Below are 27,248 nucleotides of genomic sequence, written 5' to 3'. Positions count from 1 at the left end.
CCTCTCTAAGGGAGATCAGTCCTGGGTGTTCTTTGGTAGGAATGATGCTAAAGCCGAAACTCCAATACTTTGGCCACGTCATGTGAAGAGTTGACTCATTGGAAAAGACTCTGATGCTGGGAGGGATTGGGGGCAGGAGGAGAAGGGGATGACAGAGGATGAGATGGCTTGATGGCATCGCTGACTCGATGGACGTGAGTCTCAGTGAACTCCGAGAGTTGGGGATGGACAGGGAGGCCTGGCGTGCTGCAATTCATGGGGTTGCAAAGAGTCAGACACAACTGAGTGACTGAACTGAATTGAACTGGTGCTAATGTACTATTTACCTGGGGTAAATACTATTTACCCCAGACTCTGTCTTCAAGTCAGTTCCACCTAATGGCTCAGAACCTACTTGACAAACCAGGATGTTATACTCAGATATTGTTCCCCTAATCTATGTTAATGAAATTATTTGTATGGTAATCTTCCCTTCTACAAGATTCAAGTTAATCATTTTATGGCCCAGGATGAACCATTTGGTGCCAAGATTATCCCAAAATGCATCTTATGGGTGAGGGGCCTGGTGCCATTCTGAGTTTTAAGACATTCCTTTCTTTCATTAACAGACTGCTAATGACTATATAACATCCAGCTGAAGACTAGCAGGGGGTACTCTTTCTGCCCCCTTCTGATGTCTATGTCAGAAGCTTTCTCTATCTCCTTTATACTTTAATAAAACTTTATTACACAAAAGCTCTGAGCGATCAAGCCTCATCTCTGGCCCCGGATTGAATTCTTCTCCTCCAGGGGCCAAGAATTCCAGTGTCTTTTAGTTCAACAGCCACCTTTCACCAGCCTAAAATTTCACTAAACAATAAGCCAAATCTCAAATTCCTTAAAATATGGTACAGGAACACATAAAAATATGGAGTAACACAGAACACCAGGCAAATCAGCTTATAACTTGCCTCTGACAGAACTGACCTTAGGAGTATTAATTCTTCCTTACAAAAACAGATATACTATAAAGAAGGGACATTATAAAATGTTTTTTAAAGGTTAGCTTCGGTTTGGTCTGATGCAAAATATTGGAACTCTTTCAGGAAGCATGCCTGTCAAGGACAAAAGGGAAAAAATTATTTCAAGGAAATTAACAGTGATGAGAAAGGAAGTTCCATTTTCTTCCTTGGGAAGATGAATCTGTTCTCTACATCTGATATTAGTCAAAACATAAAGAACAATGTGTTCTCTAATCAAGTTTTATGTGTGTGTTGAATTTTCTGATTCATGGTAATTGGATCAGAAAAGGTAAAGCATATTATTAGTGGACAAATTACATAGTAAAAACTAAATTAGCCTAGACTCTCAGCTGCTTCATTATAAAATTAGGTAGGAGAGGTCATAATTATTTAATTTGTGTCCAAATCTCAGCTGGAAAATGTTCCAAAGGAACAAACGATCCAAGTAATTTTAGGAGAAGGGAAAGTCCTTGTAGCCAAGCTTATAAAACCCAATATTGACAGACATAATTAACATACTACCTTCCTGACCACATCTCAAGAGGTGTTTGGACAGGAAATCTAATTCTCTACAGATAAATGCTCTGTTATTTTTTAAATCGTAACTTAGAGAAACGTATCATTTCCTTGACCTGCTGTCATCAGAAGACGCCCTTCCTGACACATCCCTCAAAGTTGTTGACATTGGATGGTTGCTTCTGGGGTTAATATGGGCGCTGAACTATAATAGGAAATAGATATATTAAGTACACAAAACTGAATTTGTTCTTCCATTAAAGTCATAAATCGTGGAACCTGAAATAGCCTTTCAAGTTATTAGCGTGTTTTCTCATGTTATAGATGAGGAAACAGGCCCAGGCAGGTGAACAAAATCACGACAAAGCTCGCGGTTGATGGATGCTGGAGTCGTGATGAAAGGAGAGACCCACTGCCCTCAGCCCAGGGTTTTCCCATTGCTGCATTTTGCCAATACTCTCTTTATGAACTGACTTTCAGCTTATAAGGCCCCATCATGACACTGAGCCGTAATACCCTGACCAAGAGTAGGTGTGGTAGGGGGCAATGCAGAAGCAGTTCAAGGGGGTGGCTCCTTTTTTCTTGGAAAATAAATATTTCTGCATATTTGTTGGAAGAAAAACATTAAGCTGATTAGTCAGTCTGCAGCAGGACTGGTATATTGGAAATGAAACACAAAGTTTTCCTCCTACAGCTGAATTTGAGAGTGTGCATAAGCTGAATTTCCTTGTCTGGAGACTCTCAGACTAGACTAACCTTGTGAATTAAGATGAGTGCATAGGTGAGGGAAATTAGGTCAGGTCCAAAAGGCAATCAGGTAACTGATCACAAATCAGAATTAATATGGATTCACAACAAAGGCAGAGATTTAGTGCTGTAATTCACTGGACAACATTAGGACCATGCTAGAGTCTGTGATGAAGAAGCATTCTGGACAAACTTATAAAGAAGGAAACAATATTGAAGGACAGGAAACGTTTTAATCCAAGTACAACCCAGACTTTGATCCTTTTAGTCAAATCTTCTTTCGCCGTCTCTCTGTCCCCCTCTTTTTCTCCCTCTCTCTCTTCCAGCTCATATTCTCTTTATGTAGGATTTTTAGCCTCCATTGTATGACTTTATTGCTCTTTTTTACTTCATTTCTGAGAATGGATGTCTACAGTAAAGTATAAAACAATGTTGTGATAAGGAACATAAGAACATGATTCTGAGATGAAAATTATTGGATGCATCAGTTTCTTTGTGTAGCTCCAGGACAAAACTGAGACGTGTAGGAACATTTTTAAGAACCTAGACAGGAGATTCAGTGCAGAAGGAAATGGCAACCCACTCCAGTGTTCTTGCCTAGAGAATCCCATGGACAGAGCCTGGTGGGCTGCTGTCTATGGGGTCGCACAGAGTTGGACACGACTGAAGTGACTAAGCAGCAGCAGGAGCAGACAGGAGATTCACTCCCTTGAACTTGCTCTCTTAAGTTCTCCAGCTCATTCTCCAAAGATGCCCTCTGAAGGCTTGGCATATGCCCTGTGGTGAAGACTGGCATTTACGAGAGTCCACTCAGGGATAGTCTAAATGCTCTCTGCCACTAAGTGCTCATACAAGAACTTAGAGCTTTTTTTTTTTTTTTTTCCCTTGGGAATCTCTTGCAGCTTTATCTCTGTGCAAAGATCTGAGCTTCTTTCAAAAGTCCAAGATTGATTTTTGGAGAAGATAAATGAAGGATTTTCTAGCTAGCCAAGGAAGAGATTCTCTGATTAAATGTCAGATTAGGAAGAAAAAATACCCTACATAAGGTACTGTGACAATTCTCTAAAAAGAAAGACTGTGAGAAGGACACAGATATTTTAAAATAGAGGGTTATAGCCTTCAGAATTTTCATTTTCTATAAAGTCCTTGTGGTTGATATAAGTTTAAAAATATGCACATGTGCAGAACATTTCAGATTCATTTATGCAGAATTATGTAACACTTGGAACAACTCCCTTAAATTCCCATGGATTATGGGGACATAAAATTTTACAAATTATATTTGTAAATATCCCGTCTTCTTTATCATTGCAAGTTCTCAAAGTATACTAAATATGGACAGTATGATAGTGTTCTTTCTCTTTTTTAAAAAAAGGAGAAAATAGTAAAATTTTTCTATTATTAACTTGCCATTTCAGATACAAATGATCATTTTCTTATGATTTAAAAATATTGTAGTTACTGGCCAGGTTTACTGTTACTAGCCCTCCACCAGATTTTTCAAGATAATATCACGCCTGACTTCAGATCTAAACATTTCTATGCACATGCTGGTCATTTTTAAAAGTTCACCATTGAGACCTTAACCCATTGTTCTTTGAGAAAAACGCAAGGCTGTTCAGAAAACTCACTCAAAAGCGATCACTTGTATCATGGTCCCTCTCCACACATCTCCCCAAAATGAGACTAACTCACAGTCAGAATACACATGTCAATATTTATAGGCTTATCTTTCACCTTCCACAAATTCTAGACAGGCTTCCTTTTCACTTAAAAATGGAAAACGTGACAAAAGCAAGGCCTTACCCACTTCCCACTTCAGAAGGCTGTTGTCTTCCCTCTCCATTTTTCCAATGACGTACCAGATGCACGCCATCCAGTGCGCCAGCAGGGCAAACATGGACATGAGCAGGGTCAGGACGATCGTGCTGTGCTGCGAGTAGCGGTCCAGCTTCTGCAGCAGGCGCAGGAGGCGCAGCAGCCGGACGGTCTTCAGGAGGTGCACCAGGGAGACCTGGAAGGGCGACAGCGCTCAGCCGGCGGCCGCGCGGGGGGCCTGGGGCCGCGCGGGGGCCTGGGGCCGCCGGCGCCGCGCACGCAGCGCCCAGCGCTCCGCTGGGACCGGTTCTGTCTTTTCTTGAAATATGGTACCGGAAGCTGGTAAGAGAAAGACTGGGAGGGCCATTTGATGTCTCTGAGTGAGTGCTTACCTTCCTTAAGGCCCATCTTTCCCCCCCACTTATGGGACTGAACGTAACTTTCTAGAATTCTGATACAGAGCTGAAACTCGGGATGGGACTCGGACTGAAGCTCCTCTCATTCCGCTTCCCCTCCTCATGGAAGGGAGCCGCTTCACCAGAAAACTGCAGACTGAAGTCAATCACTGGAGTGGTAACGCGGTAACTTGGGCTTCTCGTTTTTAAATAACGAGACCTAAAAACCTGAGTAAGGTCCTCTCACAAATATCAGCAGCGCTGCCTGCCTCACGTGTTTGCCCTCTTCTTTATAACGTTCCTAATAGAGAACACGTTTGCCCGAAGCACAGACATTCTGAGCTCTCTGCTAAACTAACATGCCTAGGGAACCAAAAGCAAACGGAACAACATTTTGGAAAAATCTCCTAGATTCTGCCTTCGTATGAACTAAAAAAAAAATTCTTATAGTTAAGGGGTTATTTTCCTGACTTTAGGGCTCAACTGGAAAATGCCCACCCTGGAGTCCACCAGAAACGCCAGTGTCTTGACCCAATGCTGTTACTAACTTACACGCTTCTCACACCTTCCGAGAGAAAGGAGAAGTCAGATAATATATTAACTCATGTGCAAACAGAGTTTGACGAATCCTTGACCTATTCTAATTTGAGGGGTGAACCATAAATAAAGGGCAAGCAGGTGGTTGGTATGATTACACCTGAGAATAATTTTCCTTTATAGGCAGAATCATAAACAAGGCCAGCAACTTTGGAGAGTTTGCCTTTGTAATTATTTGGACTCGATTGATTTCCAATTTCTTCCTCTTCCAGCCATCTTCCCATATCTCCAAGGAAAACTGTACTTAGAAAAGTGCCTGACACATTTCTGTTAAATGAATGAATGGATAAGTGGTTATGTGAAGATACAAAACACCACAGGCTTACTGTAACAATAGGTAATCAATAAAAGTGCGTTCAGTTGTGATCTTGGGAATTATTCTATACTGGAATATAAAAACATTGGAAGGATGGAAATTCCCGGGAGATCCAGTGGTTTAAGATTCCACTTCTCCACTGTAGGGGGCCCGGGTTCTATCACTGGGCAGGGAATTTAAGATCCCACAAGCAATGAGGTACAGCTTAAAAAAAAAAAAAGTCCTAAGGTCATGTAATAGAGGAACTCGCCAGGTAGCTGTGGTCTTTTATCCCATTTTGTCAGCTTTCAAGGTTGAGTTTACTTTCTTCTCCTTCCACCCACTTCTCGTCTCTCTCTTCTCCAGCCGATTATAAGCCAGATGCAGTCTCTGCTTTGCGGCTTAGAGGAATTACTAGGCATGAGGTTATTTAACAGGTAGGTGAATCTGATAGATAGATGACAATTTTGTACATAAAGTGAAAGCTGGAGCAGAAGTCTCAGATGGGGGATAACCATCTACTGTGGACTGAACTGTGTCCCTGCAAATTTCATATCCTGAAACCCTAAGCCTCAGTGTGACAGTATTTAGAGATGGGGTCTTTGGGAGGTTTACATGAGGTTTGTTAGGTTTACACGAGGTCATGACGGTGGGGTCCTCAAGACGGGATTAACGTCTTTGTAGGAAGGGACCAGGGCCCCCTCTCTCTTGCTCCCCACCCCCTCCAGTCTCCTTCCCTTTGCTCCCTGTCTGGTGGCCACAGGAGGACACAGCCTTCTACAAGCCTGAAGGAATTCTCACCAAGAACCAAACTGGCGAACACCTTGATCTGAGACTTCCCAGCTCTCAGGGCTGCAAGAAATAAATTCCCATTGTTGAAGCTGGGCAATTTATGTTATTTTGCTACAGCTGCCTGAGCAGACGAACACACCATCTTGAACATAGAGTATGGATGCACGCAAGCCCCCCATTTTCTCTGAAAAGGGATGTTTGAGGGACGAATGTGGAGCTGCCCTTCCACAAGAACAACAGCCATTTGCAAAATGACATGAAAAGAGATATGAGCCTGGGAGCCCAGGAAGAGGCAGCCCCAGGGATCTTGCTGGCAGTTTAAGAAAATTATATGTATTCCTATTGGAGTCAACTTCCTGCTGTAAAACATGAATCTGGGCTCTTGATGAATGGTGCAAGAAAGAGGCATATTTGATTTAGATGGAAATATATAATCTGAAAAAGAGAAAGGATTCCTCTCATTCTTGGGCTGCTGCTGTAAATTTGTCACTGATGAGAATTACCAGCACCTTGTAGATAGCTACAAGATGATGAGGAACGCCTTCATTGAAAACTCCTGTGAATTAGAAGTTTCCCATTACCAGCTGGACATAGCCATCGCCTGGCTATCAACTTAAAGAAAGCAAAAAACTCGTTAACATGTGCTGAGGTCTTTCTAGGTGTGAGACACTTGGCAAGGTATTTTACAGAAAGATTGCCTTTTTAAGGCTGCTCAGAAACCCTGCAGGAATTTTTATGGTTTGGGGCCTATTTTGACATTAACTCCCCCAGGAAGTCACTCAGAGGGTAAGCGACAAAACTTGAATTCAAACATTTGCCTTCTTCACTCTATCATACTTTCTATGACTTGTTCATAATTTTATCTGTCGTGCCTCTCGTGGTGACTTATACATAGTGAGTTTTAATGAATGAATATGTAAGCTGTGCATAAAACGTTTGCCTTCAGCAATTGTGGACACAGCCAAAACTAAAATCTGTCATGCGTTTTTGATGGCTGTCACCTGTGGAGACGCACTAACTGGACGCGTTTTCCGTCTGGAAAACCAGCACTTTTGTTTACCTGTTTGTTCCTGCTTTTGTTGCGTTAAGTCTGTGTCGTGTAACAGAAGTGTAACTTACAGACTTCCCCGTAACTTATGCTCCCCTGGGAAATAAATATAATATTTTAAACAAGCTTTTCTATTCAAATAGAATATTTGATACTGACTAATTTATTGGGAGGAATAACAAACTTATAAGCCAGTTTGTTAAATGATTATATGCTCAGCCCTCTGAAAAGCAGAAAAAAATATCACTGATAAGAGAGAGTCCTTCCTTCTTTTCTTACTTTCTGACATAGATTTGATCTATAACTTCACCTTTATAAAGAATTCATGCTCTCTATTTCACAAGTGAAAATGAAAAAAGATAGCAAAAGCACAGCAAAAGTGTACAAGCATTTAAAATTCATCAAATTATGAGAATTAGACTTCTTAAATTCTTTACCCACGTTAATTTTAGGCAATGAAACTTTTAATCATATCTAAGCATCTTATGTATTTTATATTATATATATTCAATACTTTATATTATATAATATATATTTTTAAGTTTATGTTATTTTTTCAGTACCCAAAGAAAAATGGAATATATAAATTATTAGTAGTATTTAGAAGCAAAGTAGCAAGTTGATTTACAGCAAAGTCTATGAGACACCACTTATTTAACAATTCTCCAGGATAATTTGGAAAAATTTTCTTATCATTTTATGCATTATATATTTCTTTGGGATATTTTTTGGCAGTCTTGCAGAAGCCTTGTTTTAAGTCATTATACTTTCATTACAGTATACTTATCTAGTCAAATTCAGTCTTGAAAAGCACTTTAAAAAGTTCAGATAGCAATTTGGTTTAACACTGATTGATATTATATACTAGATTTCCCCCAGAGCTTTCCTTTCAGTTGAGTTATAAACCTCTTAGCAATGTTGACACTCTCAACTTCCCAACTTAATATATATATATATATATATATATATATATGGAAAGAAAAAGAAAATAAAAATACTATTATGCAGACAATTAACAAATGCACAGATTTGTACTAAATAGTCAGGAGTACCGTTCAGTCTTCATTATGAAGTAAGTAATGACTGTACTTGAAATATTGATCACTTTGTTTAATATTGAAAACTGTTTTTAAATTCTTGATAGAGAATATAATTTCCTTTGGGAAGGCTTGTCAGTGTTTAATTTGCACAGATGCTTGGTAAAGTTTTGCCTGCTAAATTGGTTACTCGAGCAGCAAATTGCATGACTGGTCCAAAAATGCTAATATTCCTTCCTGAAAGTCTGTTTAGCAGGGAGCACTGAGTTAGCGGGAGCACTGAGTTAGCGGGAGCACTGAGTTAGCAGGGAGCACTGAGTTAGCAGGAGCACTGAGTTAGCAGGGAGCACTGAATGCTTTCAAGAGTGTCAGTTATTAAATAGTAAAAGTAGCTGTGATTACAAGTGGGCATACTTTCTTTCCTGTAAGAAATCATAAAAACAAATGCTTTAGATGAATAAAGAGAAGTTAACAGATATCAATAAAAATTCAAGAGAATGCTTGATTTCTGCTGGTCATTTTATCATTTAGAGCTTTGCTCCACCCAGCGTGTTTACAAGGACTCACCACTGTGACGTTGAAGGCATACAGGAGGTCAAACGGCAGGGCAGCGATTAGGTCAATGATGAACCAGGTGGTGACGTAGTGGATGCAGATGGACCTTGCTTCAAAGATGACTTGGCCAGATTTGCTGACATAGGTTGTTCGAAAATTTAAAATAATGTCTGATTGAGAAAAAAAGAATAGAGAGAGAAGTTAGGAGAAAGAGAGGGAGGAGAAGGAAGGACCGGAAGGAAGAGAAGACGGAAGGAAGACAGCCAGGTGGGCGGGAAGGAGGAAGGGAGGAAGGCCATCGTGTTAAATTCAACGAACAGCCACCTCTTAACTTATTTCAGACTGACAACATCCAAAACACTCTTTTTGACAGATCCAGTTCAACTCAAAAAACAAGTAATGGAGAAGGGTGAAGAAAGTATTTTTTGAGCACTTCATGCATTGCAGACTTTGGGCCACATGTTAAAATTCAAAATAAATAAATAATAAGAAGAACAATAGGCAACACATACTAAATGAATTCTCCCTGCATATAGACATTGTCCTAAGACCTTGGTATCGGTTGTTTCCCTTCCTCCCTAGAACACCTCCCAGTAGGCAGTATTAACACAGTAGACAGCGCAGAGTAGACAGTATTAAAAAGGCAGAAACCACGTCTCAGTGGGAAAAGTAACTCATTCGTGATCATCCTGGAAACAGCGGCAGAGACAGTTTTGAACACAGGTGTACTCTGTAGTCTGTATTCTTTTTAATTTTTTCCAATAGTACACTATTGTGCATACAAAAGCTTTAGTAATCTCTGTATGGATATGAAATTCATCCCTTCCCTAAAGGTGCTTGTATTCACAAAATATCAGAAATTTCTTGTTTGGATTTCTAGGTTAAATTCCCTATTTCATTTAAGGGGAAGATGCAACCATTTGTCAATCTTTCCTTATGTCACTCTTTTAATATATTGAATTTTTATTTTATATTTGTATTTATTTTACACTTGTATTTTACTATTTATCAAACTTTTGATATGATATCCTTGTGAGTGTTGGTCAAAGGACAAATGCATAGCCATGTGCGTCGTCTAGAGCTCAGTCAGGCTGCCTGTGAATAAACTTCTCTGTCTGTCACATCAGATCAGATCAGATCAGATCAGTCGCTCAGTCATGTCCAACTCTTTGCGACCCCATGAATGGCAGCATGCCAGGCTTCTCTGTCCATCACCAACTCCCGGAGTTCACTCAGACTCACGTCCATCGAGTCAGTGATGCCATCCAGCCATCTCATCCTCTGTCGTCCCCTTCTCCTCCTGCCCTCAATCTTTCCCAGCATCAGGGTCTTTTCCAATGAGTCAACTCTTTGCATCAGGTGGCCATGCAAAGGTGGACAAAGTACTGGAGTTTGAGCTTTAGCGTCATTCCTTCCAAAGAAATCCCAGGGCTGATCTCCTGCAGAATGGACTGGTTGGATCTCCTTGCAGTCCAAGGGACTCGCAAGAATCTTCTCCAACACCACAGTTCAAAAGCATCAATTCTTCGGCGCTCAGCCTTCTTCACAGTCCAACTCTCACATCCATACATGACCACAGGAAAAACCAGAGCCTTGACTAGACGGACCTTTGTTGGCAAAGTAATGTCTGCTTTTGAATATGCTATCTAGGTTGGTCATAACTTTCCTTCCAAGGAGTAAGTGTCTTTTAATTTCATGGCTGCAGTCACCACCTGTAGTGATTTTGGAGCCCAGAAAAATAAAGTCTGACACTGTTACCACTGTTTCCCCGTCTATTTCCCATGAAGTGATGGGACTGGATGCCATGATCTTCGTTTTCTGAATGCTGAGCTTTAAGCCAACTTTTTCACTCTCCACTTTCACTTTCATCAAGAGGCTTTTGAGTTCCTCTTCACTTTCTGCCATAAGGGTGGTGTCATCTGCATATCTGAGGTTATTGATATTTCTCCCGGCAATCTTGATTCCAGCTTGTGTTTCTTCCAGTCCAGCGTTTCTCATGATGTACTCTGCATATAAGTTAAATAAACAGGATGACAATATACAGCCTTGACGAACTCCTTTTCCTATTTGGAACCAGTCTGTAGTTCCATGTCTAGTTCTAACTGTTGCTTCCTGACCTGCATACACATTTCTCAAGAGGCAGGTCAGGTGGTCTGGTATTCCCATCTCTTTCAGAATTTTCCACAGTTTGTTGTGATCTACACAGTCAAAGGCTTTGGCATAGTCAATAAAGCAGAAATAGATTCTTTTCTGGAACTCTCTTGCTTTTTCTATGATCCAGCGGATGTTGGCGATTTGATCTCTGGTTCTGCTGCCTTTTCTAAAACCAGCTTGAACATCTGGAAGTTCATGGTTCATGTATTGCTGAAGCCTGGCTTGGAGAATTTTGAGCATTACTTTACTAGCGTGTGAGATGAGTGCAATTGTGTGGTAGTTTGAGCATTCTTTGACATTGCCTTTCTTTGGGATTGGAATGAAAACTGCCCTTTTCCAGTCCTGTGGCCACTGCTGAGTTTTCCAAATTTGCTGGCATATTGAGTGCAACACTTTCACAGCATCATCTTTCAGGATTTGAAATAGCTCAACTGGAATTCCATCACCTCCACTAGCTCTGTTCGTAGTAATGCTTTCTAAGGCCCACTTGACTTCACATTCCAGGATGTCTGGCTCTAAGTCAGTGATCACACCATCGTGATTATCTGGGTCATGAAGATCTTTTTTGTACAGTTCTTCTGTGTATTCTTGCCATTTCTTCTTAATATCTTCTGCTTCTGTTACATCCATACCATTTCTGTCCTTTATCAAGCCCATCTTTGCATGAAATGTTCCTTTGGTATCTCTGATTTTCTTAAAGAGATCTCTAGTCTTTCCCATTCTGTTGTTTTCCTCTATTTCTCTGCATTGATCGCTGAAGAAGGCTTTCTTATCTCTCCTTGCTATTCTTTGGAACTCTGCATTCAGATGCTTATATCTTTCCTTTTCTCCTTTGCTTTTCACTTCTCTTCACAGCTATTTGTAAGGCCTCCCCAGACAGCCATTTTGCTTTTTTGCATTTCTTTTCCATGGGGATGGTCTTGATCCCTGTCTCCTGTACAATGTCATGAACCTAATTCCATAGTTCACCAGGCACTCTATCTATCAGATCTAGGCCCTTAAATCTATTTCTCACTTCCGCTGTATAATCATAAGGGATTTGATTTAGGTCATACCTGAATGGTCTAGTGGTTTTCCCTACTTTCTTCAATTTAAGTCTGAATTTGGCAATAAGGAGTTCATGGTCTGAGCCACAGTCAGCTCCTGGTCTTGTTTTTGCTGACTGTATAGAGCTTCTCCATCTTTGGCTGCAAAGGATATAATCAATCTGATTTCAGTGTTGACCATGTGGTGATGTCTATGTATAGAGTCTTCTCTTGTGTTGTTGGAAGAGGGTGTTTGTTATGACCAGTGCATTTTCTTAGTTCCTGGATTAAATATCACTAAAGTATTGGAAAAGTTCATTTTTTCCTTAATTTGCTTTATTTCTCGATTTAATTTTTACTTTACATTGGAGTGTAGTTAATTTAAAATGTGTTAATTTCAAGTCTACAGAAAACGGAATCAGTTGTACATATATACATATCCATTCTTTTTCAGATTTTCCAATATAGGTTATTACAAAAAATGAGTAGAGTTTCCTGTGCTGTACAGTAAGTCCTTGTTAATTATCTATTTTTTTAAAAATTTAAATTTGCTTATTTTTAAATGAAGGATAATTGCTTTACAATAGTGTTAGTTTCTGCCATGCATCAACATGAATCAGCCATAGGCATGCGTATGTCCCCTCCCTTCTGAACCTCGTTCCCACCCGTTCCCACCCCCCCACCCATTCTGGTTGTCACAGAGCCCTGGGCTGAGCTCCCTGTGTCTTACGGCAAGCTCCTACTGGCTATCTAGTCTATATATGGTGATGTACGTGTTCCCATGTTCCTCTTTCAATTCATCCTTTCCTCCCTTCCTGCAATGCGTCCACAAGTATGTCAGTTTTAATAAGGTGGATGAACCTAGAGCGTATTATATGAGTGGAGAAAGTCAGAGAAAAACAAATATTGTATATTAGCACATATATGGAATCTGGAAAGATGGTGCTGATAAGCCTGTTTGCAGAGCAGCAGTGGAGATGTAGACATAAAGGATAGGCTCACTGGCCATCTGCTTTATATATGTCACATGTGCTAAGCTGCTCCAGTCGCGTCCAGCTCCCTGTGACCCTATGGACAGTAGCGCATCAGGCTCCTCTGTCCATGGAATTCTCCAGGCAAGAATACTGGAGTGGGTTGCCATGCCCTCCTCCAGGGGATCTTCCCGACCCAGGGATCAAACCCACATCCCTTACATCTCCTGCATGGCAGGTGGGTTATTTACCACTAGCACCACCTGGGATCAGATCAGGTCAGGCGCTCAGTCGTGTCCGACTCTTTGCGACCCCATGAATCGCAGCACGCCAGGCCTCCCTGTCCATCACCAACTCCCGGAGTTCACTCAGACTCACGTCCATCCAGTCAGTGATGCCATCCAGCCATCTCATCCTCTGTCGTCCCCTTCTCCTCCTGCCCCCAATCCCTCCCAGCATCAGAGCCTTTTCCAATGAGTCAACTCTTCGCGTGAGGTGGCCAAAGTACTGGAGTTTCAGCTTTAGCATCATTCCTTCCAAAGAAATCCCAGGGCTGATCTCCTGCAGAATGGACTGGTTGGATCTCCTTGCAGTCCAAGGGACTCGCAAGAGTCTTCTCCAACACCACAGTTCAAAAGCATCAATTCTTCGGCGCTCAGCCTTCTTCACAGTCCAACTCTCACATCCATACATGACCACAGGAAAAACCATAGCCTTGACTAGACGAACGTTTGTTGGCAAAGTAATGTCTCTGCTTTTGAATATGCTATCTAGGTTGGTCATAACTTTCCTTCCAAGGAGTAAGTGTCTTTTAATTTCATGGCTGCAGTCACCATCTGCAGTGATTTTGGAGCCCAGAAACATAATGTCTGACACTGTTTCCACTGTTTCCCCATCTATTTGCCATGAAGTGGTGGGACCGGATGCCATGATCTTCGTTTTCTGAACGTTGAGCTTTAAGCCAACTTTTTCACTCTCCACTTTCACTTTCATCAAGAGGCTTTTGAGTTCCTCTTCACTTTCTGCCATAAGGGTGGTGTCATCTGCATATCTGAGGTTATTGAGATTTCTCCCGGCAAGCCCATCTTATATATAGCAGTGTGTATATGTTAGTCCCGAACTCCTGCTTTATCTCCCACCACTTTCCCCTCTGGGAACCATAAGTTTTTTTTTTTTTTTTCAAGTCTGTGAGCCTGTTTGTTTTGTAAGTATGCTCATTTGTATCAGATTTTAGATTCACATTTAAGTGATAACATATGGTTTCTGTGTTCTCTGTCTGACTTAGTTCACTTAGTACGACACTCTCTAGGTGCATCCTTGTTGCTGCAAATGGCATTATTCCCTTCCTTTTTAAGGCTGAGTAGTATCCCACTCTATCTATGTAACACACCTTCTTTATCCATTCATCTGTGGATGGACATTTAGGTTGCTAGTTAAGTACAACTAATCTACGGGGAATTTCAGGATTGCTGTGTCCCTGTAAATGCGATGAGGGCTGAGCTCTATAAACTGGTGACTCCAACAGAAGTGCATTTCTCTGAGGAGTGACTTCATGGGGAGTGTCATGATTTAGGGACAAAGCTCAGAGGGTAGAACGTGGGACATAAAAGCCCTAAAAAGAATAGGAAAGTCAGGAGTCACGAACCACATCATTTCAAAATGAATTAGAGCACTCTTTACAGCTAACTTAAGCCCTTGAAAATAAGTGGAATAGTGTTGTATGAGGTTAAAAACTGGTTATCATGATCGTAATGATAACAGTAATGAAATTACAATAACGTGCATTTCATATTTGTATATCACTTTTCCTTTTCACTTCTTGTCACATTTGAAGGCAGAAATCTGTTTCCCTCCCCTGACTCCTCTCCCCTCACCCACCACCACCTCCCATCTCTTCCCTGAGTCAGGGTGGACCCTCTGAGCGTGATGAGATAGATCACATTACATTTTGGGCTAAAGGGAGGTGATCTGAGTGGCCTACCCTAATGAGGTGGGCCCTTTAAAGCAGAGTTTTCTTCCTCTGGTGTTAAGGAATTGGAAAGCAGGGAGGCACGCTCTTCCTGGCGTGGAAGAAAGTAACTGTCACATTCTGGGACAGACTACATGGCTGGGAATGGCGGGCAGCGTCTGGTGGCTGGGAGAGACCCCTCCTAGATATCTACCAAGGAACGATAGATGTTGTTCCACAACCGTAAAGAAATGACATGTGTTCAACAGCCACGTGGGACTGGAAGAGAATCCTGAGATCCAGGAAAGAACACAAGGTGACACCTTGATTTCAACCTTGTGGGGCCCTGGGCAGAGACTTCAGCTAGGCTAGAACTGGACTTCTCACCTATGGATGCTATGAGACAAAGAATGGGCATCGTTTTCAGATGATACGTTTGTGGTAATCGACTACGTAGCAATACAAACTAGTATAAAATTTACCGAGTCATCTGGTTTTCATTGTAGCCTGTGAGATGAGATAATACAGGAATTATGACAAAGCAGGTCAGTATTACATTATTATAAGATAACACACATGTTCTTAATATGAGCCCAGTGCTGCTCCAGGACCTTCAGAACCATCGCATCATTGACCTCTTCTCACAATGCTAACAGGTAAGCACTTCTGTTAACCCCTTCACAGAGGAGAAAACTGAGGCAGAAAGAAGTCAAGTGACCTCTCCAGGATCACACAGACAAGGAAACCAAAGCACAGATTAAGCCGCACAGCTAGTTAGGGAAAGAGCAAGTGCCGGCCCAAGTCTCTTGAGTTCTAATTGTGTGCTTTGGGTTTTGATGTCTTAACAGGGACCAGTCATATCTCAGCTCTAGAAGGAGGTTCTAGGTGACTCAAAAAGAAAGCATTAATGTTCTAGACTATTGTGAATGATCTAACTTATGAAGAAGTTGTATTTTTGTCAAGGAATAAGACTATTAACAATACTTCCCCGGTTAACACTGAGAATTACACTGAGAATTACACTGAGAATGAACGGCTGAAGCTAGCTGCTGAGCCTCTCACGAAGGTCGAGCACAGTCCCATGGTGATTTTCACCGGAGTGAAAATGCCTTCACACGAAGCACCGATGCGCCTCGAGACACGGCCACCAGGATGGGGCTGGGAGTTCAGGGCAGTGCTGTGAGCTGTCAGAGCCACGGGTGAACGTTCCATTCTTCCTTTCTAACTTTCTAAACTCCTGGATTTGTGCATTAGCAGAGCAATTTAACAGCTTAGGCCACCAGCTGTTGAAATAAAGCAGAGATTTCAGCTTCATGGTTTTTATAAGAAAGCTCAGGCTAGGCATTTAGATTGCCGTCTTATGAGGGAGAAACCCAAAGAGTTGCTTACCAAGCCCTTCAGTGAGCTTTGGTTTCCAAAACACAGGCTAAGCTGAATCAATAAGTTCATTATCAAACTGAAGGAAAAAATGTCTTGTGTATTTACTAACCAAACACCAGCTTCCATCACAGATTTTATGGAAAGCCCACTGCCACCACCCATGTACCTGGGCACTCCCCTAAATGGAGGAATGAAGAAATGACTGGTTGGCCTTTGGTTGATTGATACAGCAAACATTTTTAAGGCTATCTGGTTAATTATGTGGTTGACTAAAGAATAAAATAGAAGTGCAGACTTCTGAATAGAAAACATATTTTCTTGGATGAGTCATTACAGAATATCCATTTAGAAATCTTTAAAAAAAATAATCTGCTACTCAGTTCAATTTAATTGGTTGCAAAGAATATATTATTTTAAATTTAAAAAGAAATAATGATAAGACTTTTATACACAAAGAGCATTAATAGCAAAAGGACGCAAATATATATTTGAAGTACTTGAATACGACTAGGTTTATTTTCTGGGAAAAACCTAGATATATATTACATTCTTTCTAGGACAATGCTGTTATACAAAGATTGCAGGTTTCTTGAGTGAGTGATGAGTATTGTTTTTATTTATTCTTTATTTTTAAACTCTTTTAAAAATTTTATTGAAGTATAGTTGAATCACAACATATTATTTTTATTTTTAAAAATGTATTTTATATTGGAGTATAGTTGATTTACAATGTGGTGTTAATTTCAGGTGATAGAAAAGTGAGCCAATTATACCTATACATGTATCTACTCTCTTTAAAGTTATTTTCCCATTTAGGTTATTGCAGAATTATTTCTAGATAGCTGATTATTTTTTAAACCTACTTTTGTCATACACGTAAGAATAGACATAGCTCTGTTGCACTGTGATTTGCAGGATGTATTTTCATGTTCATTAGTCTGTGTGGTTCCCCTGCCAACTCTCTCAGGCGTCCTGTCACTGACGTTTTACCAATGACTTGGAAAACTTAAGAAAATTGCTTAAAGTCATGAGGATAGTAAGCAAGAAACAGGACATCATTTGGCAGGCAATTCCATTTTCTTTCCATTATCTTAAAGATTCGCTACACTTTCAAATGCTGAGGCTGAAGCTCGGATACTTGGCCACCTAATGTGAAGAGCCAGCTCATCGGAAAAGACCCTGATGCTGTGAAAGACAGAAGGCGGGAGGAGAAGGGGACGGCAGAGGATGAGATGGTTGGATGGAATCACTGATGCAATGGACATGAGTTTGAGCAAGCTCCAGAAGACGGTGAAGGACAGGGAAGCCTGGCATGCTGCAGTTCATGGGGTCACAAAGAGACACATCTGAGAAACTGAACAATAACAACACTTTCAAATAAATTTTAGAGGCAATAACAATAGTTTGGTGCAAGGAAATGTGTTTCTGATTGTAGCCCTTAGATTCAATTCAGCACTGGCAGCACCCAGGTAAAAGGATATTAAACCAGGGCACAGAATTGAATGCAGGGGAATGAACTGTCTTTGAGTCTAGAAATACAAGGATTAAGCACTTGTCCAGGATTAAGCCCTGGTCCAGGGAGAATGGAGAAGACACTGCATTCTCCCCACTGATAAGGATGTGGCGGCAATGTAAATATTCCCTTAAATGGAAGAGCGAGATGGGGAGTACAAGCTGTTTATGAAAGAGGGAAACACAGAATAAGGGTAAGTAATGATGAGGGAGAAAAAAGCCTTCCAGAACCGGTGTCCCTCGTACAAGGCCCAAGAACCATGGGCTCAAAGTGGAGACTGACCAACTGTGCTTCCCCTGAAGTGTCTCACCTCCCAGAGTTTCACATCGTCAGTGAGTTAAAACAGTGACTCATTCAAACGCTGCACTAAGAACGTGGTCTCCTCCAGACAATCCACAACCTCCCTAAATGGCAGTAAGGTTTTCATTCTGAGACATCTAAGAAAGCCTATGCATAACGTTTTTCATTATATCGCAATATAATTTTTGTTGAAAACTTTCAACTGTATGTTGAAAAATATGTGAAAATTCTTTAATATCCAAATCTTTATATTTAATTTTTCTTGCTAATTTCATTTATTAACAACATGCACAACTGTGCATAGATACATAATATGCACAATTTGAATCAAGAAAATTATTCCCCAAATTGAAACAAATTGACTCATACAGATTTAGCACCTAGAAGCGTTAATGCCTCACGTATGTGTATATGTATAATCTCTTGAGCCCACATGCTTGTATCATGTGAAGTAAATGAGTAAATAGGGAATTACCATACATACATGTGATTCACAGAATTTCAAAAAAAACTGATCGTAATCCACCCCATCAAAATGACACAGAACATAATCGAATTCTCTGAGGATTTGGATGGCCCTGAAATATTTTGCAGGATAACCAGTTTACCTTGCTGTATTCAGGTTTTACATAAGCCTGATTGAAAATAAAGACAAATAATAGAGAGATAACTGACCTCATATTGTTAACACTCTAAAAACTAGTGTTTCATTTCTCTCTCTCACTAAATGGTTGTGTATGAGAACTAAAAGGCAAGAAGATTAAACCTAGCTTTTCCAGTTTGATTTCCTCCAGAACTATGTAATTAGAAAGTACCCCCAAAAAGCTTAATTTGATATGGCATAAATTAGTAGATTTCTTTATTAGCATGCATGCCAGATGGGAAATCATTAAAAAATAATATCGGCTTACTCGTTAAAAAGTGAATTAAAATATAATGGTGTTCATGAGGGCATATGCCCCAAATACAAATAATTAATATCTTCATTTAGCCATTTCTTTACAAATTAATCAATGTAGTATAGCGTGGGTGGGGAGAGGTTTAACTAAACCAGCTGCAGACTAATATTCTAAAGACACCCTGTCTTTTTTTCATTGCTCGTGAGACACTCCTTTGAACACAGTAGGGTGTCACAGCAAATTTGGGCTAGAAGGTGTGGGAAAAATGAATAACTGCAAGCCGATTAATGAAGAGGCTCGAGGAACTTGTAATTCTAGAAATAGCTGTAACTGATCACCAGGATTAGTGGATGAGATTCTCATATGACTGGATCCTTGCTCATCTTGTTAGCCTTCGTCCCTCTTGCTTATCTTAAAGACAAGTGTGGGGGAAAGAAAGGGCAGCAGGCACAGTGAGAAGCAGCATTTAAGAACAGTTACCTGCAGAAGAAGAGGTAGAGCTGAAAGGAGGCAGACAGGTGGCTCAGGAGCGGTTGATGCCGCCACTGGCTTCCACTGTGTGCCAGGGTCGTGGTGGACATTCACATCGTTTTTGGCCCTCAACATCCGTATCAGATGGACTCACCCAGAAGGGAAGACCTTCTAACCTCATCTCTGTTTGAATGGAATAACCCTAATCCACAACATGCTTCATAAAGATGCAATCAACCAGGCACTTTCGCTGCAGCAATGTTGAGCTTCTGCCTTTTGAGAGTGCTGCCTTAGCTTGATGCATCCTTCACGAGGCACAGAATATGCTGTCCTCTCCAAGCCCTTCTTACAAATATTCAACATCCATCATCAAGTTCTTTCTGTGCCCCAGGCAGCTCATTTTCTTTCAATTGTCTCTTTTTTTTTCTTAATTTATGATTTTTTTTTATTCAAGGATAACTGCTTTACAGAATTTTGTTGTTTCCTGTCAAACCTCAACATGAATAAGCCACAGGTATACACATATCCCCTCCCTTTTGAACCTCCCTCCCATCTCCCACCCTACCCCACCCCTCTAGGTTGATACAGAGCCCCTGTTTGAGTTTCCTGAGACCTACAGCAATTTCCTGTTGGCTGTCTATTTTACATGTGGTAATGTAAGTTTCCATGTTACTCTCTGCATACATCTCACCCTCTCCTCTCCTCTCCCTGTGTCATAAGTATGTTCTCTATATCTGTTTCTCCATTGCTGCCCTGTAAATAAATTCTTTAGTACCATTTTTCTAGACTCCATATTATATGTGTTAGAATACAATATTTATCTTTCTCTTTCTGACTTACTTCACTCTGTTTAATAGGTTCTAGGTTCATCCACCTCATTAGGACTGACTCAAATGCACTTCTTTATGTGGCTGAGTAATATTCCATTGTGTATATGTACCACGACTTCTTTATCCATTCATCTGTCCATGGACATCTAGGTTGCTTCCACGTTCTAGCTACTGTAAATAATGCTGCAATGAACAATGGGATACATGTCTCTCTTTCAGTTTTGGTTTCTTTGTCAATTGTCTCTTATTGATACAATTTCCTCTTCCAGTCCTATATTTTTCTCTAGTTTTTGGTTTTCACAGCAAAGCCTCATGGAGGCCCAGTTTGGGCTGTTACCTCCCTCCCTTTCTTTCTTTCTCTTTCCTCTTTCCAGATTGAATTTTTATTCATTTTACATACTGAGCTGCACCTTTGATTTTTATTTTAAAAATAAATTTCAAAGTCTTTAACAATGAAGAAAAGAAAAACAAACACACATATAGCTGACTACTGTCATTTTTGAAGTAAGGTCTTGAAAGTGTAGCAGAATATGCCATCCTCAAATATGCCACTTTGGCATAAGAATTATTTTGAGCTGAAGGCAATTGAGAAGAAGCAGAAGCCAAAAAGCTCCCTGCCCTCCTTCTATTTGCTTAAATGTAAGACATACATTTTCAGTAGTATCCCTGCTCCCTTCCCAACCAGGAAAGACAGAAGGTAATCCCCAGATGTAGCCCGTCCCGTGGGAAGACAGCAGCAGACGCTCCCCCCGGCAGTGTTCGCAGAGCTCTCACTACTTCACAGTCTCACGGACACTTCATGGCTTCACACGAAAACGATCTTGTCTGTTGGGTGGTAATGCATTTACAATTTTTTTCTTTTAGTAATACAGCCTTAGTAAATGGTTGGGGAATCTTTAAAAAACATAAAACCTCTTACATCACTATTGGCTGGGCATTTTGCCCACTTAAAACCCCAGACGTTGGGGTTTTGAACAGATTGCTCCCAATCGGCTGTTTCTGTTCTTTACTGGGGGGCTTCTGGAGTGGCTCAGGGAAAAGAATCTGCTTGCCAATGCCAGAGAGGCAGGTTTGATCCCTGAGTCAGAAAGATCCCCTTGAGAAAGAAATGGCAGCCACTCCAGGATTCATTCCTGGGAAAGCCCATGGACAGAGGATCCTGGCTGGCTGCAGTCCAGGGGGGTGCAAAGAGCTGGACATGACTTAGAGACCAAACAACAGCAATCACAACGTTCCTCATTAGAAGATCGAAAGCATAGCCGAGCCGTTCAGTCTGGCGCCATCCTTAAGTGCTACGAGAATGTCGAGACTGAAGACTTGCGTTCTTGCCCCATGCAGCGTTCGTGGCACTGGAAGACGGAAAAGGCACCCCAAAGCAGCACGCCCGCGACGCGGACCTGGGACTCCTGCTGTTGTTACGTGATGTCGGTCCACAAGGAGCCCCATCTGTGAGTGTGCTGGCAGGCCAAAGGACACAGCACACGTTCTCTGCAGACCTCTGTGAAAACTGCCACTTATTACCTATAACTGATCATTTTAGTATACTGAATTTGTACATTGCTTTCATTTTATTGTATAAGGTTACTATCTCAGAACACTTTCACATGACATGCACATTAAGTATGTGTAAAAACTACCAATTTTAGCTCCTTGTAAGTTATTTACTTGTTCATATGCCATGTAACTCTAAATTAGATATCGAACTTCGGAATTACTGGATCATTTTTAGTAAAAATGATTTAAACATAAACCTGCTGAAAAACCATGATTCACACATAAACTACTTAATTATAGAAAGTCTTTTGGCATACTTATCCTGTTTATGGTTATAACTTTCAACTGGCAAAATTTCCAATTTAACACTAGTAGAAAACATAAGGACTATAACATCTATAATATCCAGTCATTAAATTAAAAAAATAGTTAAAATATACTAATTTCATAAGAAGTAAATATTGGTTATCCAAGTAACAAAACTTAGAGTTAACGAAGACTAACATAGATTAAAAAAAATGTGTTAATACAATTAATGTTTGCCCTAGTGTGAAATCCAACACATATCTCCTCATTAGAGAGAAAACTTTTGGATTAAATAGTAGGAGTTTCCACAGTTATGCAACATTTTACACTTTACTTAGGGCTTCCATGTTCATTTGCATATTTGAGGAAAAGAATACCCTTAGTATTCATGACAGTCTTCAGTGCTATTCACCAAGGCTTTCCGGCTCTCCACCCCCTGGAACGGTTACAGTTCCCACCTCCTGAAGGGATTAAGCGTGTCTCTATGACGCAGTACGGCTAAAACTGTGAGGGCAGGAATAGCCTGAAACACTTCCAGGCACAGTTTTGACAGCCAGTAGGCAATTCCTCACATTTACTGCTCCCTGCCCTGATGGTGACGTGATAAGATGGAGCATCTATAAGCCTGGGATTCAGAGCGGCCGCAGGGCTCACACGTCTTTGTGCCACATCCCCCTGAGAGCTTGATGTTGCTTGTTATCACAGCAAACCCTGGCCCATCCTGACAGACCTTCCTGAGAGGCTATCCAGAGAGAGGAGTGGCTCACAGTGAGAATCTGGACAGGGTCCCCAGGGGTAGACCCCTGTGCAGGCATCAGTTGTTTGCTGCTGTTACTGCCTGTAGTGATCCTGCCATTCTATAAGCTTCAAAACTGAGTAATAAGGAGCAGGAGTGACTTATCTAAGGTTGCCTGGCGTAGTCACAGTTATTTTTATTGTCACTTTATAGATCTGATACACATAATACAATGATATTCAAATGACAATAAAATAATAGCAAAATAACAGTAGGTCACAGGTAATGTATTAAATTCTTGCTATGTAATAAGGCTTAAGCACTATTCACGCATTAACTATTTTGATCCTCAGACGGTCACTATTTAATGACAGGTTGTTCATTGTTGTTATTCAGTCGTTAAGTTGTGTCTGACTCTGAGACCCCATGACCTGCAGCACGCCGGGCTTCCCTGTCCTTCACTGTCTCCTGGCTGGGGTTTTCCAGCAAGAATATTGGAGTGGGTTCCCATGCCCTTCTCCAGGGGGTCTTCCCGACCCAGGGATTGGACCCGCGTCTCTTGTCTTCTGCATTGGCAGGCGGGCTCTTTACCACCAGCACACCTGGGAAGTCCAGTGATACATTACAGACGCAGAATCAACTTGCCCATCACTCAACCAGAAAGTGATGGAACTGGATTTATGCCTGGAGTCCATCCGTGTGCTTCCCTCAAAACACTTTATGAGACTCCTTCCTCTCTTTCCACTCTAGGCAGGGGAGTCTTCTAGTGATATTCAGAAACTAATTTTTGAAAGTTAGGTAAGTTTTAGAGATCTAAAAAGACACAGCATTTTGACTAGGTTGCCATAAGTAAAATTGTTCAACATATTTTAAAAGTGTCTTATTTTGAGAATTACATATATACTGTAAAGTACACTGGTCTTAAATGGATGACTTTATGAATTTCCCTAAAGTTGACCATCCTTGTCATTATCGTGGATAGAGATATAACTCAGACAGAAACCCAGAAGCGTTCATGATCCATCCAGTCATTAACCACCCAAAGTCACTATTGCCCCAATTATCATAGATTAGTTTTCCTTAATTAGTTGGGAACTCTGTATAACAGGAATCAGGTGGTATGTACTCTTGAGTTTAAATTCTTTCACTAGACACTGCTTATGTGATTTTCATCAATTTGGTGCCAGGGTACCCCGTTCACTTCTTCTTTGCTAAATAGACTTTCATTGTATAACTATACAGAAATTTGTTTCTTAGTTTTGCTGGTGCTGAAAATTTGATTTGGTTTGCTTCTAATTTGGACTATTATAGTTAATGCTCTTATAAATACATAAATAAATATGTATGTATGTCTGTTATATATGTACACATACGGTATTTATACTTTTCCTTGTATAGGAATAGGTGTGTCTGTTGATTCTATGAATCAAATTGCTGAGTCATAAAGTAATTAAATAGTTTAGTTTATGCTGGCAAAGAGTTTAAGAGATTGTACTAACTTACATTTCTACCAACAGTATATGACATTTTAAGTTGCTCACATCTTCCTGCAACCTTGGTAATTTGTCTTTTATTGAAAGTGTTCTAATGGTGATGAAATTATTTTCATTTTCCTAATGATATTGAGCACAATTTACTACACATCTGGGTATTCTCCTTCATGAAATGTCGGTATAGGACTTGTGTATATTGAAGTTTGCTTCATTCTTTCTACTGATTTGTAGGAATTGTTACCATATATTCTGATTATGCATTGTGTCTGTTTAAGTAATTTATGCCTATGCCAAGGTAATTAAGATATTCTACAATGATGTCTTCTAGAAGTTTTATTTTTTAACTTGTACATTTCATCAGTGATCCATTTGCAATTGACTTTGTGTATGGTGTGATGCAGGAGTTAAGAGTTACCTTTTCCCAGTGGATAACCAACTGACCCAGCACCGTTTTAGAAAATGTTATTATTTCTCCAAAGCATTTCAGTGACATTTTTGTCATAAATCAGGAGATCATATATGTGCAAATCTGTTTCTGGCCTCTATATTTTGTTCCAGTGAACCGCCTATCTGTTAGAATTAGCAGAGTCAGAAATAGATATGCCCAAGCTGTATTTTAGGACTCTCAATAGCATTCAGAATATGAGTAATATATTTGACTTTTAAAGCGCAAGTTGATTAGTCACTAACTAATCTGAACTTACATTTGAAAAAGCTAGGTGGGTTTTTATTTGAAGTATTTGAATTTCAGATCCTGCATTTGAAGTGTTTGAAATAATGGAACCATGAATAACGATGAGAAATACAGACCCTCACTAAGCACATTATAATTTCATAGTTATTTTAGGAGTGCCATCGGTGGAAGTTACATTTGCTACAAATGCTTTTCCGCTTGTGGTTTCCGTAATTCAGTCTATTTTTAGTCACTGTGGAGAGTAGTATCACAAAAAGATCAATATTCTCAAGCCACACCCATCTGATTTCAGTAACGTTGGAGTCAAACGTCTGCCAAAGCTGGGGAGCAGAGTAGTTCTGTGCTCTAGTTGTATGAGTCCAGGTCGCTGAAATCAAAGGGAAAGTTGCAAAGCCAAATGGGGTCTGTTTTACTAAATCTCCCTCAGGGCTGCTTGAGAATGTAGCCCAGTTGAAAGCCGCGGCTTTCCCCTTTCCCGTTTACCCTTTTCTCTTCCCCTCTAACTTTAAAAGGACGTAACTATAGGAATGAGATCACGAGGCAACTTAACCTAGCTCCTGACTTAGGCTCTTCTGAGTGTTCACCAAGCCTTGCCTAGCCTTCTGATTCTTTTCCTAGACAAAAAGGAGAGTGGAGAATGAAGTAGTTACAGAATAGTTAGCTCTCTACCCGCAACAGCCCTCTGAGCGACCCTGCAGGCAGATCATGAAGGGAAGACACCATGTGAAGGGAGAGACGTCCACTCGACATGCGACGGAGAAGGATGCAGAGCTCAGCGTCCTGCCTCCAGGATTCACTGAGATCCTTCCCCCTTTTCCATTTAAAACCTGTCTTGGTGGAGCAGAATCTTCAGAGTTGGTCTCAAGACAGAAGTCCTCCTTCTCCTCAGATTGCTATTCTTTTTTTTTAAATAACTGTATTTATGTGGCTATTTTTGGCTGCACTGGGTCTTTGCTGCTGCCCAAGGCTCTCTCTAGGTGCAGCGACGGGGCCTGTCATCCAGCTGCAGCGCAGAGGCTCCTTGTCGCAGAGCACAGGCTCTGCAGCACTCGGGCCTCAGCGGCTGCAGGCACAGGCTCAGGAGCTCGCACCTGGGCTTAGATGCTCCCAGGCGAGCCAGGCTTCCTGGACCAGGGGCTGAACAGGTGTCCCCTGCATTGCAGGACGGACTCAACCACTGGGCCACTGCGGTCGTTCGTGGTTCCTCTGGTTAAGGCGTGTTTCCTGTCTACTGATCTTGCCTCTCTAATTATTGGCTTTTAATAAATTGACCTAATAAATATTTATTTTCCTAATATTTATTATAAACAAAAATGTATAATAAATATTTATTACCTAATAAATCAATTCACTATCACCAGGCCTGTCCGTTCAGTTCAGTTCAGTCGCTCAGTCGTGTCCAACTCTTTGCCACCCCATGGACTGCAGCACGCCGTGTCCATCACCAACTCCCAGAGCTTGCTCAGACCCATGTCCATTGAGTCGGTGATGCCATCCAACCCATCTCATCCTCTGTGGCCCCCTTCTCCTCCTGCTTTCAATCTTTCCCAGCATCAGGGTCTTTTCTAACGAGTCAGTTCTTTGCCTCAGGTCACCAGGCCTTTAGGAGCCAAGAATTCATCACGGTAGCTGGCTTACCAAAGCCAAGACAGGAAATCACAAGGCGAGCAGAACTAAAACTCTGAATAATCACACTGGCGCTCAGCTAGAGGAAGCAGTACTGGAGTGCGGCGGGAGGACTTCAGCGGCAGTGCAGTCGGGGATGCACACGGCTTACAGTCAGAGTCAGGACAGAAGATGTCCCCCGGGGCTTCACTATAGTTTGGAAGTACACAGTGTCAAAGGGGCCGCCCCTTAGAGCTGGAGCCTTAAAACAATGCGTTCCCCATTTTATTGTTTGTATTTCACACTGAAAGCTTTTTTTATGTTCTTACAAAGTCTATCCTTTAAACTTATTATATGATATTTCTGGAGGGAAGGGAAGAAACTGCTCCTATATCTGTTTATATAATGAAAACATAGTCTGTAAAGTTTCTCAGTGATATTCCACAGAGAATAAAACAACTCTCAAAAACTCATGAACTCTAGGTTTTTCTACTTACATTATTTTCTACTTAAATTACTTATTTCTACTTGTTTTCTGCTCATAGGGCAGTGTTTGTTGGTGCACAAATAAGTACAGTTTTATGAAACACGTCTATTTTTTAAAAATAATCTATTCATGTACTCAGGA

General features: G+C 40.9%; 1 protein-coding gene across 1 annotated transcript in view; it reads right to left on the bottom strand.

Annotated features, from left to right (window-relative positions):
- The window catches only part of KCNH8 (potassium voltage-gated channel subfamily H member 8), a 492,242-nt gene that overhangs the window by 157,302 nt on the left and 307,692 nt on the right, over positions 1 to 27,248 (bottom strand). Inside the window, exons 6-7 of the mRNA XM_061425381.1 lie at positions 8,814 to 8,971; positions 4,071 to 4,278 (exon numbers count right to left, since the gene is read on the bottom strand). Of these exons, the coding sequence (XP_061281365.1) occupies positions 4,071 to 4,278; positions 8,814 to 8,971 (366 nt within the window). The remainder of the gene's footprint in view (positions 1 to 4,070; positions 4,279 to 8,813; positions 8,972 to 27,248) is intronic.

The sequence above is a fragment of the Bos javanicus genome, chromosome 1 (assembly GCF_032452875.1).
Source record: "Bos javanicus breed banteng chromosome 1, ARS-OSU_banteng_1.0, whole genome shotgun sequence".
NCBI lineage: Eukaryota > Metazoa > Chordata > Mammalia > Artiodactyla > Bovidae > Bos > Bos javanicus.
This window is presented reverse-complemented; position numbering and strand designations above follow the sequence as displayed.